The 14422-nt window shown below is 32.4% G+C and overlaps 1 protein-coding gene and 1 pseudogene across 2 annotated transcripts in view; both read right to left on the bottom strand.

The window, feature by feature from the left end:
* LOC144561713 (wall-associated receptor kinase 2-like) overlaps positions 1 to 14422 on the bottom strand; it is an 85663-nt pseudogene that overhangs the window by 57518 nt on the left and 13723 nt on the right. The gene's annotated exons all lie outside the window — the stretch shown is intronic.
* Positions 4848 to 8105, bottom strand: LOC144561709 (wall-associated receptor kinase 5-like). Its single transcript, XM_078310774.1, has 3 exons — positions 7146 to 8105; positions 6418 to 6564; positions 4848 to 6234 (listed from the first exon to the last, which is right to left on the bottom strand). Exons 1-3 carry the CDS (start codon positions 8068 to 8070, stop codon positions 5066 to 5068), a joined length of 2241 nt encoding a protein of 746 aa, XP_078166900.1. The 5' UTR covers positions 8071 to 8105; the 3' UTR covers positions 4848 to 5065.

Here is a 14422-nt window from a genome sequence, read left to right as displayed (position 1 = left end):
TTCTAAATACATAACTCACTGAAGAGCATATATCTTTTTAAGTAAAAATTGAAAACTAAGTCATTTAACTATTTAATATTCTAAAATAATTATTAATATTTGGAACCTTCAATGTATGCGAAGAAACTATGAGTATCAGATTTTGACATATGTGACTATTCTTCTATAATTCTACACCATATAAGAAATGTGCAGACATCCTTTTCACTGCAATTTGTCAAGTTGTGATGCCATCCTATCAACCTTGACCTTTCTCGGAAGAAAATCTATCAATAATTAATTACGGAAGACTCCGTATATCTGGTAAACACAAGCAAACAAGTCCCTTCAACACGCCCCCATGATTGAAGGAGTTCATATCTTAATTAAAAAAAAATTATCAAAAGTTACTGTGATTGAGTAATGATTAAAATTATCTCTGGTAAACAAAAGCAAATAAGAAATTAATGCCGCCAAGAAGTAAATTATAAACAAAGAGAGTAATGAATTAACTTTTTTTTTTAATTTTTAAATTCTCTTACAATAGTATTTAATAGTTTCCTTTTAAATATTTGATAACTTTTTATTATTTAGTTTCTACAATTATTAAGAGATTCTATAGATGAGTAAATTTTCTCTCTGCACTCACTAATCTAATTGCAGCTATCAAAATAGCATTGCCCTGTATATTAATCTTCACGATATGAAATAAGTAAGCTTTGAGATTACTTTCTTTTTAAAGTATGTACAAGTATTATTAACTGTTTTATTTGTCTACATGACTACATGTTAACTTTATTATCATGAAATTCAAAATTTTATCTATGATTCTCTAATGAAAAAGAGTGTGAATTGATCAAGTAAAAAAAATTAAAAAAAATATCAAGATGCATATGTTTGAGCAAAGCTAGTGTACACGTACTATGCTTATCAAAAGAGCTGTTGAGGATAACTTCAAAATCTATCAAATTGACTTCAGATAATAAATTCAAATGGTTGAAACTAATCTAATTTATGAGTGATATGTGATGTAAAATTTTATAATTTTCCAGTTCATTTAGTACAAAGTGAAGCTGTGAAAAAAATGATGAAAAAATAAATTTATTAAAATAACTTATGAAACTTTAATTTTTTTACCGCTTGATTTTGTACTAAATGAATTTGAAATTTTCAAAAAAATTTATGTACACATGTAACTTGTAAAGTAGATCGACTGATTTCAGCGGTTTGAATTCATTCTTTAAAACTAAAAATTTTAAAATTATATTCGTCAAATTTTTATGGTGAGCATCTTTATTTACCATATTTTCATGGCCATGTTCTTACCCCCGCTTGTGAAAAATTACCTACCCAAAGCCCGATCCAATTTTTATGGTGAGCATCTTTCTTTCCTCCTGTACTAGTCCCTTCACTTTTGCACCTCATCATCCATATCTTTTCTCACATTCTATACCTAGGCCATGATTTTGCAAACCGTTAATGGAGTCAAGAAAGACATTTCCTCTGATCTATAGAGTGAGGTAAAAAACCCGTATATCCTCGTTGAGTGTTTAATAGCCTTGCCGTCTTGGTCTATTTGTAATGAGTAATGAGCAATGAAAATCAAGGCGAACTAAAGTCTGGCAACCAGAATTGGTGTGGTTAATTTTAGGTACTGGGGCTTCTTTTAACTTTTAAGCAATTTGCGTCTGCATAATGATATAATCTCTTCATTTCCAGTGTACTTGTGGTTGCATTACACTCCGATCACAATCTCAATATGGTATTCCATTTTTTTTTGTTTTTGTTTTTGATAACTACTGCTAGCATCATTCTGGTTGATAAATAGTTCGAGATATATCAGTATAAAGAATCCAACTGAGAGGTCTTGCAGTACTTAAACACTGATATGAATGTACTTAACTGGCACCTGTGTATATATGGATCAGTTTTCACTTTTCAAGATATTGAAAGATAAGTGAATTGAATTATTTCGTCTGATAAGAGAGGTGAGATTTAAATCTTGGTTAGATATTTCAGTATTTGATTGGTGGTTTCAGGAAACACTTGTCCTAGTGTCTATGACTATGAGTTCTCGTCGACATAATGCTTTAAATAATTTGTGATACTCGAAACTTCAAAACCTTTTGAAAATTAAATACTGTATCTGGATGACAATATTTCCGAAAAATTTGGTTATTTCTAGATGAGGGAATTCAGGCTTGGATATGGTGTTTGCAGCTCTTTCATCCTTGAAAGCATGTTTGAGAGATGAAAAAAGTTATCAACAATGGCTCCTTTGGTTCCTTCGTATTTTCTGAACATTCTTCAATAGTTACAATATGCAAGAAAAATTATCTGATTGAAGCTGTAGTGAATAAAGTGGAAGCATTATTCAAAGAAACATTTGATTTCCCTACCTTTTTTATTTCCATCTTTTATATGAAAGCCAATTAGGAGTTACTGTGATATTTTGAAAATGAATTTGTACGAAACAACAAATTGACCTTAATAAAAACTGCTAGCCCAAATCCTCTGGTATGTGTAGTTATTTATTTCTAATTCAGTGTGAAACCTTCAACTGTTGCTTAACTTTCCTTTCCCCTCTGTTGAAGATAACAACACCCAAGGCCCAAGGCCCAAACACATTTCTAGATTGTTCAAGAAAATAAATTGATGTCGGTAGTGTATACCACAGTAGGAATTATCGGTATCGGGATTGGGATCGGTCCCAGCCGATACTAATATGGGATCGGGGTATCGGATTGGTATCGGCTCAAGATCGGAGAATTTATTTTTTCTTTATAATTTGCTACATGAGGATCGGTTCAGGATCGGATCGGGATAGGCCGATACCGATCCGTATCGGCGATACGGATCGGTATCGACCGATAATTCCTACTATGATGTATACTGTATAGGCACCCTAAAAATATCTAGAATTGTATAAAATATTAGAATATATATAGGATCCAAACCGACATTAGTCAAAGTCGGTAGAAACAAAATGAATTATCTAAATAATTGTATAACCGACATAGGTCTAAGTATAAATAGGTTAGTGGTATATGTGTAAATTAGAGAATCAGAGAATAGTGGTGTGAGTGTAAGAAATATATTAGGGCCTTGTAAATTTTGCTCCATTAAATAAAAGAAGTTATATAAACTCCTCTTATATACCATCCACAACCCGACTCTAATTTCCAACACCCTCTATTGACTCAAAACTCTAGTCTGGGCTTGAATGAATAAATTGACTCTAGCTGATAGCCACTATCAGTTTTTCAAAAAAAAAAATGAATAAATTGACTCAAGGCAGTTTCTGTTATATATCTACATGAAAAACACGAGTGATTTGCTGCTTGTTTATTGTCTTGCTGACCTGATTCGATTAGAAATGACCTAACTGAGCTGGCAATCTGATTTGTTGCAAGTATCCCTTCAATAGTGCCCCTTGTCATTTTTATTTCTTTTTTCATTCTTCTTGTAATAAAATAACAATTCTGAGTTTTTGCTGAAAAATCATTAATCAATATGGGGTTTCAGAACTTTTTGATGGAGATGTTGATAATCCATACTTTGATTTAAAGCAAGTTATGAAGTTATCTTTCTATATAATACTATTAATATAATTGGATTTCTGCAACACTTGCCCAGGTATTACTGAGTTTGAGAATGTTCAACCTAGATTGATGCCACTGCAGTTTCTTATTTTTTTGAGAACTGAATATTTATATGGATTGCAATTATATGAGATATTTGATATCCACCTTTTCTTTTTTGTTCTGGATGAGATACCTGGATGATGATGCGGCTGTCTTTCATTATGAGAATGTGATGGAGAAGGTTTTGATTGTTATTAATGACTGAGTGAAGCAGCTTCCTTAATAGTGCAAAAGAACAAGATGTGATGGTATTGGCCTATTGATAAAGATGTTGGATAAGGTATGTATCTAGTTGGCCAGCACATATGGTTTTTAAAAGAATTTTAGGTCTTAAGGTAGCCACTCAGAGCAAATGTTTGCCTTTTTTCCTTATAAACTATGCATCTATAATTTTAATGTACAACAATGCAGTCATCTATTTTCATAGTAATAGTAGGTGCTCGTCTCTATACCAAAACTTTGTATAAGCACTGGTACTTCCATTTTTCTCTGCATCTTATGTACACAACTGCCTCCAGAATATTGAGCAGCAGAAAATCCTTAGCATTTTGAGTTTGGGTAAGCCGGGTGCCCCCTGGAACTTGTAAATATTTTATTATTAATACAAATCGTTAGTAGGCTATCAACCACTAACCTTCAAAAAAAAAATCCTTAGTATCTGTAGATTAATCTGGAAAGATGCGCAATTTAGAGGATTTGACTCTACAGTAAATAGCGTTGTCCAAAATCTTTGCATGAATTTCTTAATTTGATGAGGTCAAAGTAATATAAATCTACAACTTTGGAGCTGAACCTGATTCATCAAATTGGACAGACAAAAGGGCCTTTGTGTACCTTCAAATTGTTCGTCAACACCTTCACTGGATAAGACTTCAAAAATAAAGTAAAACAAAAAAAAAAATGGGCAAGCAAAGGGGAATTTCTTCCGGGTGGAATTCTGGACTTGCTCCGATTGGCAAGATTATTTAATAACAGAAAACAAATCATCCTGCAGTTAAAATAATTGATCTTCTAACTTTCACGCAAGAATCAAAGGGACATGGCATGTTTACAAAAAAGATTGAATTAGATAGGAATATCAAAGTGAAATACTATGTAAATTATTTCACAGAGGGAAAGAACTTGCGTTCCACGATCAAAGTAATAGATATCTATGTAGCAATTGTAAATTTATAACACTACTCAAAAGGAAGCATAAGCAACAAACCCTCTTCATTAATTAATTACAGTACTAGTCTTTATAAGAAATCTTAGCACAACCTTACATGAGATAATTCAGTTCGAAAATAATTGGAACACTGCTACTTAACAAATACTGCTCAACAGACCGTGCACCCACGCCACACAAAAAGACCGAAAAAAAGGAAAAATAAAAGGAAATCCAAAAAACACACAAAAAGAAATGTAAAAAAAACCACACAAGCCATTTGGGCTTCATCAAGCTAACGGCCAAGTGCAATGTTCTGTACAACATTCCTCTCTATACTGAAATTACCAGTATTTTCCATCTCCATACGAATAGATGATTCACCAAGCAAATTTTCTGTCTCTTCATAATTGGTATTTTCCCAAGGATGGTTTCTGAGTTTTCTGATTCTATCAAGCTCATCTGCTACTTCTTTCATTGTTGGTCGATCTTCCCCACTCACACGTAGACAGTCCTTAGCCAGCTCAGCAACCCTACAGATGATCTCCCTATCATCTTCCCTTTTCATTTGAACATCCAGAAGATCATGCATAGTGTTCTCTTTCATAGCAGAGAGGAAACGCGATGAAAGACATTTCTCTTCTTCTGAAGCATCAAAATCAATTACTGGCTTACTAGTAAGAAGTTCCAGAAGAACCACACCAAAGCTGTACACATCACTCTTGTCAGTTAGTTGGCACGACTGCAAGTATTCTGGGTCTAGGTAGCCACATGTTCCTTGCACAAGTGTGACAAATTGGGATTCATCTGTTGGAGCAAGTATTGAAGCCCCAAAATCAGATATCTTTGCTATGTAATTTTCATCTAAAAGAATATTCGAAGATTTTACATCTCCGTGGAAGATTGGTGGAGATGCTGAGTAGTGCAAGTAGGCAAGTGCTTCTGCTGATTCATGGGCAATCCTTAGACGGGTTTCTAGAGTAACGGAAGATCGTTGATTTTGATCGTGGATATGGTTAAATAAAGTCCCAGATGAGATGAATTCATACACTAACATCGGAACTTCAACCTCTAAGCAGCAACCAAGAAGCTTTACAATGTTTTTATGGCTTATTTGACAGAGAATAAGCATTTCTTTGCCAAACTCTTTCTTCTTGCTCTCATCGATGATCTGACATTTTTTAATGGCAACCAATTGATCTTTGAGAGTACCTTTATATACTGTACCCTGGCCTCCCTGACCAATGATATTTGAACTATCAAAATTGTTTGTTGCTTGTTCTACTTGTTGTTTGGAGAAAATTGTAAAACTGAACCCTAGGTTTGATTTAATCTCTTCTAACAAAATCCAACCACCATGTTGTTGGAAGTACTTCTCTTTGACTTTGGAAAGCTTTCTTCTTTCAAATGCCATATAAATGCAAAACCCAACGAATACTAGTAGCAAAATGCCAACGCCAATTCCTAGAGTAGTGTAGATCAGGGTATTAGTTTGAAGTATAAGTGTTGATTATTCTTCCTATAATTTTATGTTTGTTGTAATTTTAGATAATTTTAATTTTATTATATCTATATTAATTTTTATAAGAAATTGTATGGATGGGAATAAAAACTATATAATATTAAAGAAAAGTTGATTTTAAGTACCAATTAGAAACGGCACATATAATTCACAATCTCCGGCTGCAGTATTTTTTTTCAGACGCATAATTGGAGGGCACGAGCACCTATATGTGCCAGGTAAATTGTGGCACTTCTTGGAACACTGGTTCTTATTGGCACATTCATCAATATCTACAAATATGGTACAAAATAGAAATAAGATAATTGTTACAATAGATATTTGCAAAGAGTTTTTTTTGTAATGATGAATTTCCATATGTTCAGAAAATTTAATAATCATGATAGAAATGCTCTTGAAAATACAACATACACTCCACATGGGTTGGTTTGTACATTAGGCTGTCAGCAATTATTGATTCCCTTCATATATAGTACAGCTTTACTATGTCAATTAGATGTATCAAGTCTAAACCGGAAGAACTGATTCCAAAGTACGAGTATAAGAACAGGCCTTTGATTTAGTGGCAAAGACAGTGCTCTCCATGTAGAGGTTGCATGTTTGAAATTGGGTAGGAAATTATTTTGGAAATTAAATAGTTGCCTGGGTGGATTGACCTCCAACATTTACTAAAACAAAATAAAGTACAAGTATATTTTTTGAGGGTATAATCTGGACAATTTCTATTCGAATCTGGATCAAATTAAGATGGACGAAGTTAAATATCCCTACAATTACAACTATTGGGATGAATAGCATTGGTAAATTTACCAACATGGGACCACAATAAATGAGATAAGAGAGAGAGAGAGACCTTGGCAACCTCCTTTAAGGTAAGGATTGCCATCATAACCAGCAGAGCAATTGCAGAAGTAACCTGGGCCGTTGGAAGAGTCTATGCAGACACTGTTATTGCTGATACATGCATACGAGGACCTGTTGCCATTTGCGATCTCACATGTCTCATTTCCTATAGCCCAATCGAAAACAACAGGCATTGATTGGTTATATAGCTTGTCGGTGGTGATATAATCAGAGCTGAACACAAACCCATCATACTCCAAGAGGACAGCATAACCACAGCGGCTAAAGTTATACACCCCAGAGTTATTATAATTTGTGTCAAACTGGACCAGGTAGTAGTTTGTCTGTTTGGGGATGGCTGTTTGACAACAACCAATTCCAGAACAAGACCCATTAATTATGCTGCCTTGATCTGAGCAGACTAAGACACCCCCGCCCCAATTAAGATTAGTTTCATTGCCAAATTGAATGTAGGCTAGTGTATCACAGCCAATGACTGTGAACTTGTTCTTGTCATTATTAAATCGGAATGGCGTGCCAGACAGATTCCATTGATAGTCAATATAGCTTACATTGTTGTAATTGGGATTGTAGCACTGGGAAGATATGTGATTGTTCACCCGTGCTTGTCCCAAGGTGAGAGAGATGTTGAGGACTGCAGAACCATATAAAGTTGGAGTTGGTGGGTCATATGTTCTGTTGCAGTATAGCTCAAATCCTTCCAGGGAGCAGTTGGGGTTGATGCCGAAGGGGTAAGGTATTGGAACGTCACCACAGGTGTCTTGGCATCCTGGTAGGGCAATCGCGGGTTGAACTGATTCAGCTGTTTGGAGATGCATGATCAGCATGATGTTGAGCATCACCATTGCCATCACGCTTATGGTCGGTGAGTATTTCTTGTTTTTCATGATAGTATTTAATTGGAAGTGTTTCATCTCAGTTTTTTCTCTTAATGATGTTGGAGCCTTGGGTTTTTAGAAACAAGGATAAAGTGCATGAAGCATGCTCTGCCTCTGCGGCAGCTTTGCTGTATATAAAGCAAAAGATTTTTGTCCCAATGCATTATTTTTAATAGAATAATATTAAAATTGATCCTAGCTGCCCGATTTAACAAAAGTAATATAAAAAAGAGTAACGTTTGATTTTGATATTTTTTCATATTAAATTTAATATATAAATATCCATTAATTCTAGAGATTAAATTTTTCAAGCATATATGTATATGACTTCATATGAAAATGATAATAAAGAAAGTGTCAAAGAAAGAAAAGGAGAAGACCCATTAAAAGAAAGAATCATTCTTTTTTCCAAACAGATGAATCTTATTTATTAGTTTTAGGAATATAAAAATACTTGAAATATTATTATTTATCATATCAGAGTTTATTTCAAAAAGATATTTCTCACTTATCAAAAAGGTTTTTGATTATCTTGAAAATCAGAATTATAATCAATATAATAAAAAAATCTACGATAAAAGACTTTGACAATAAACTTTCTAAATATTTTTTTTTGAGTGAGTCTATGGTACTTTGCATAGCACGGATGGGTCCGTACTACGGATCAATATTTTCGTTTCAAAAATTATAACGGTCGATCCAAACCATTCAACATGATTTCCATATGAATATGTACTTGCAGATCGAATTTTATATTTTTTTTAGAATTGTTTTACTATTTTTTAAGAGATATAGGTAGAAAATCACTTAATTTGAAAAATTCTGAATCATTCAAAAACAGTGATTTTCTATCTATCTTAACAAACTAGTAAATAAATTCTAAAAAATGAAAAATTTGGTCGCAAGTATATATTCATATTGAAATCATGTTGAATGGTTCAAATCGACTGTTAGAATTTTCAAAAATGAAAATATTGATATGTAATACGGACTCATCTGTGATATGCATAGTACTATACACTCATTTATTTTTTCTTATAAACATTTGGGTTCAAATATTTTTTGTATCGATGTGAATTAATTAATGTTAGAAAATTAACAGATATTTTAGATATGTCTGACGTCTTGTTGCGTGACATTTATGCCATCTAGGGCGTTGTGATACAAGCAATTCATCACATATTGGTGTAGGGGCAAAATCTTTCACAGCAAAGACTCAATATCAAGTTTCAGAAACTGGCTTAATTTGACTTTAATAAAAGAATAAAACTTGTCACATTCACCATTGAATGATCGAGATATTTATCAAATTTACCCAATAAGCTTGAAGCAATACATCCAAGGGATTTCAGGCCCATCAGTCTTGAAAAGGATATATATAGAGAGAGAGGGAGAGAGTTGGGCTATGGTGTATTACAATGTATACACCCTCTTATATATTGGATTATGAATTGTTGGTTTTAATTTTAAATAACCGATTGAAACTGTTCAATTTGATATTCACATTAAAATGTGCTTGCAAACCTAATTTTACATTTTTTTTTTAAATTATTTGCTATATTTTAGAATTTTTGAAAATCATTGTTTTTCTATCGTTCAGACATTTCTAAAAAGTAGTGATTTTCAAAAATTCTAAATAAATTGTAAAAAAAATTCCAAAAAATATAAAATTTGTTCTCCAAGCACATTTTAATATGGAGAACATATATTTTTATAAAAGCTACATCAAATATATTTTTTATAAATGGGTCCACACTGTCAGAATCTCCTCTTCCCCTTATAATTTTCAATGAAGCTCGATCCCCTTCGTTTTTCCATAGTGATTTAGCTCTAAATAAAATATTAAAATGAATGTGTTTTGAACCGGGTTTTTTTTCCGAATATTTCAGCGATTTCTCAGTTTAACTTGGCCGGTCAGACCAGTTTTGACCGGTTTAAATGCACAAACGATTCTTTAAATTAATCAAACTGAACAAGTCACTAGTTCCGGTTTTTTTCGGTCCGACCGACCGGTCCAGTCCAGTTCTAATAACACTGCCATCGAGATCAAAATACCGTATCTTCTTTCGAAAAAATGGTTCAAATCCAATTTCTGCCATCGAGATCAAAATACCGTATCTTCTTTCGAAAAAATGGTTCAAATCCAATTTCTGCCATCGAGATCAAAATACCGTATCTTCTTTCGAAAAAATGGTTCAAATCCAATTTTCTGTCCTATCCGGACAAAAAATACGGTGGCATGGAAACTTGAAATGATCAGCTCAGCATCTCTTCACGTGGGTTGAAAAAAACAGTAAAGTTTGGAATATAAATGCCTCACATTGAATTTGACTTTCGTTGTGGGACTAACTTCTTCTCTTGACCAGAGCAAATTTTTTATTCTTTTACTGTTTCGAAAGAATGATAAATCAGAGGCGTTAATTCTTCAAACAATAGGCATTATTAATGATTGCTAGTGTATGTATTTATCTTACATTTGATTTTGTTTACCTTACCTTAATTGGGCTTCTATTTCGAATTGATTTCAAACTTTTTTGCTCCCAAGTCTGTATGACTTATTCATCCGACACGTATTCATTTCGTATCCATATTCGTAAATTATCCGTATCCGTTTAAAGCGGATTTGATTTTAAATTTTAAAATCCGTTACTATCCGTATCCGTATTCGTATCCACTTATTGAAGGGCGGATACGAATTTGGTATTAGCATTATCCGCTCTGTTTCCACCCTAGTTTTGAAAGTAGATATTAATATATTATAGTATTGTCAAATTTTTTTAAAATTAATATATTGTTGTTAATGATTTTAAAAATCGTAATAAAAACAAAAAAAATTGTGAGCTTTGATCCTCTGTGCTTACCCGTAGTTTTTATTTGTTACATCTCATACCTTTTTGACTTGAAGATCAAATCCTGCTCAAGCCTTCTCCGAAAGACTGTTAAGATCGAATTGATTCGAGGCAGCACTGGTGGCAGCGTATGACAACTTGTGTGTACTTGTTATTTCTACAATTAATATATTATAGTATTGTCAACTTGTAGAGTACGTTGAGACGTATACGACACATCAATTGAATATTTCTCTCTTCCATGATTCACATAAAATAGACATAATAATTAAAATTTAATCGTTAAATTTTCGCTGGTCAAATATTTTTTGTTGACAGACTTTGCTCTCTCAATCGTTAAATTTTCGCTGGTCAAATATTTTTTGTTGACAGACTTTGCTCTCTCAATCAGAAAGTTCGAGTGGTGCATATAAATTAAAGAAGAGAAGAGTTCAAATGTCTTCATTTTTTTATATCTTTATTATGTCTTCATTTTTATAAACTTTAATAATTTGAAATTTAAAAGTAAAATTTGAAGTAAGTGTGTTCTTCTAGTTTCCAACCGATGAAGCACTTTTCCTATGCTACTTGTGCTACTTGGCATCGCCACCAATCTTCCACAGAGACATCAAGTTTTCAACCGATGAATCTCAATTTTCCACGCTTGTGCAAGGAAACTGTGGGTACCTAGACAAAGAATACTTGCAGTCATACCAGTGACGTGTATAGCTTTGGTGCAGTTCATCTAGAACTTCTTACCAGTAAACCAGTAATTGATTTTGATGCTTCAGAGGAAAAATAGGTCTTTCGTGGCAATTTCTCTCTGCTATGAAAGAGAACAAAATGGCTTGATGCAGCCCAAATGGCTTATGGGGTTTTTACCTTTCTTTTCCTTGGTGTGTTTTTTGGGATTTCCATTAATTTATTTTTCCTTGGTGGTTTAATGACAAAGAAACTGAAGAAAAATCAAAGTATTCTTCAAGACATGGAAAACTTAAGTTTTCGTGTTACTAGAATTCAAAGTTGAGGCTCAATTGCATAATTGTGGACTTTACCGGAATCCAGTTTCTAACGCTCCCATATATAGGTTCCATCAATATATGAGATTTTTCAGATTTGTTGAAGACATACTTCTATAAATTCTTGTCCCTCGTCAAAGATATATCAAGTACTTAAAGATTGCAATGTTTATGCTAATTAAGTTAAATTTGCCGGTTTTAATTTTTCATTTTCTGGTGAAAATATTTCTTCTTCTTCTACTATCCTAAAATTATTCCTTTTGGATAGGACTCCTTGATTGTCTGTGGCTTAGAATCTTACAGCAAATTTGAAAATTATGCGAAATGAAAAAAAAAAATTTAATATTAGATCGGGATCATTGAATCTGATCTAAATGTTTGAATTGCGAGCGTTGGTCCTAATATTTATATAGATATTCTAAATCATACTTCTTTTCTATTTTCGGAATTTCTTATTTTATTAATTTCTATAATAAAAATATCCGCAAGACGTGTCCACTCCACACTATTCTTGTCCAGAATGTGTTGTGCTAGATCTTGTGCAGCAACTGTGTTGAAAAACATAAAAGTTCTTCAACAAACAACAAAGAAATATGCAGAGATTGAGGAGTAGAACTAAGGTGTTCTTAAGTTCACCAAATTCTTTGGTGAACTCAAGTTTAAAATCCATTGAATCAGTTTCTAATGACTAATTTGAACCGTTAAAACCCTCATACTTTACGAGTGATGCGTCTACATGTAAAAATATTTAATTTGAAAATTAATTTTGCATAGAGTCTAGTGATAAAAAAAACGTTCAAAAAATGAATTTGAATGTTTAAAATTTTGACTGCTTACTTTATACTAAATTAATTTGAATGTTTAAAATTTTCATATGTAGACACATCACTTGTAAGGTAAGCAGATTTCAACAGTTCGAATTTGTAATTTAAAGTCAATTTGATGAGTTTTAGACTTGAGTTCACCAAGAGGCTTCGTGAACTTAAAAACACCCTAGTATCATTTATAATAATAAAACTAAGTTAAATTGAATTTATTTGATAAGTTTAATGAGTTAAATAAATTATGATATATATACATAAATTTAATAAAGATTTAAATTGTCCACATAATTTTAATTAATCGACAGCAAACCGATTAATTGCTTGGCGGTGCCCCGTCCCTCTGACGACCGCTACCGTTATTTACAACACCGATATCGGGTATGACGAATTCGTCCAATGAGGTCAGATTTTTCAGCTAGCTGGTAATAACTATTTAAAAAATAAAAAATAGTAAGAAATTTTTGAAGAATATATAAATTTTATTCTAAATACATTTTAATATGAAGATCATGTTGAACGAATTTGAGTCGACTATTTGTATAATAAAATAAAAGATAAAAATATAAAGTATGATTTACACGCTAAATCAATGTGACAATAATTTGAGCCCTCCTCTTTGAAATTATCATAAAAAAATGCAATTCGAATTTCTACTGTGAGAAACATGTCGCGTTTTATATATTAGCTGCAAATTCGGTTGGCTAATTTATTATTATTATTATTATTATTATTTTTAATCTTACAACCAGTTTCTTTAAAATAGAGGCGGCAGCTGTGCACATGGTCAGATAACTAATGGTGTGCGTATATGGTATATACCTCTGTCTTAGCGTCTAAGTTCGTTTCTTTTCATGAAATATTGGGTTAAGCAAAATAAACGTTACTTCCGTAGTTGCGGTGCCGATCGAGTTGCCCGCTTGTCTGTAATTTCATGCCTAACGATTCTTTCGACAAAATAAACGTGACGAAAATTAAATGATCAAAAAGCGATTCTTTGCATCTTCGCGACTCCGCTGTCAATATCGCTATATATCGTGCCGACTCTTGAAACTAATAGCGCTGCTAAGAAGCACCAATTGGGTTTGTTGCAATTCTTATTGAAGAATGAATTATGATTAAAAATAAAATATGTTAAGACTTAAGAGTGAGCTATCGTACTATGCATAGTGCTGGTCCGTACATTGAATGGATATCTTTAATTTCAAAATTCAAACGGAACAATGATCTACACTAAATTATGCTAACTATACTAAATTAAGCTAAATTACGCTAATTATACTAAAATACACTTGATTATGCTAAAATATGCTAACTACGCTAAATTATGCTAATTACACTAATTACACTAATTACGCTAATTACGCTAAATTATGCTAATTATGCTAAATTACGTTAAACTAAACAAGTGTGTTGTTTATTTTATTTTCATGGCAAACTTCTTTGCGATAAAAAATAATTTAAGACTATTGGCTATTAAACTTCTAGGGCCTTTGATAAAAAAAAACCATAAAATAAAATAATATGTATCTAAAAGTTTGAATTAATACCATTGCAAAATAAAATTTGATTGAGCTAACCAAATTAGACTTTTTCGTAATAAAAATGTATTTAAGGCTATCGACGATTAAATTTTCAAGATCTTCGGTGAAAAATAACTACAAAATAAAATAAAATATAACTAATCAAATTAGACTTTTTTGTGATAAAATTTAATTTA

The sequence above is a fragment of the Carex rostrata genome, chromosome 11 (genome assembly GCF_964058835.1).
Source record: "Carex rostrata chromosome 11, lpCarRost1.2, whole genome shotgun sequence".
Classification (NCBI taxonomy): domain Eukaryota; kingdom Viridiplantae; phylum Streptophyta; class Magnoliopsida; order Poales; family Cyperaceae; genus Carex; species Carex rostrata.
Note: the sequence above shows the minus strand (reverse complement) of the source record. Positions and strands in the feature narration are given on the sequence as shown.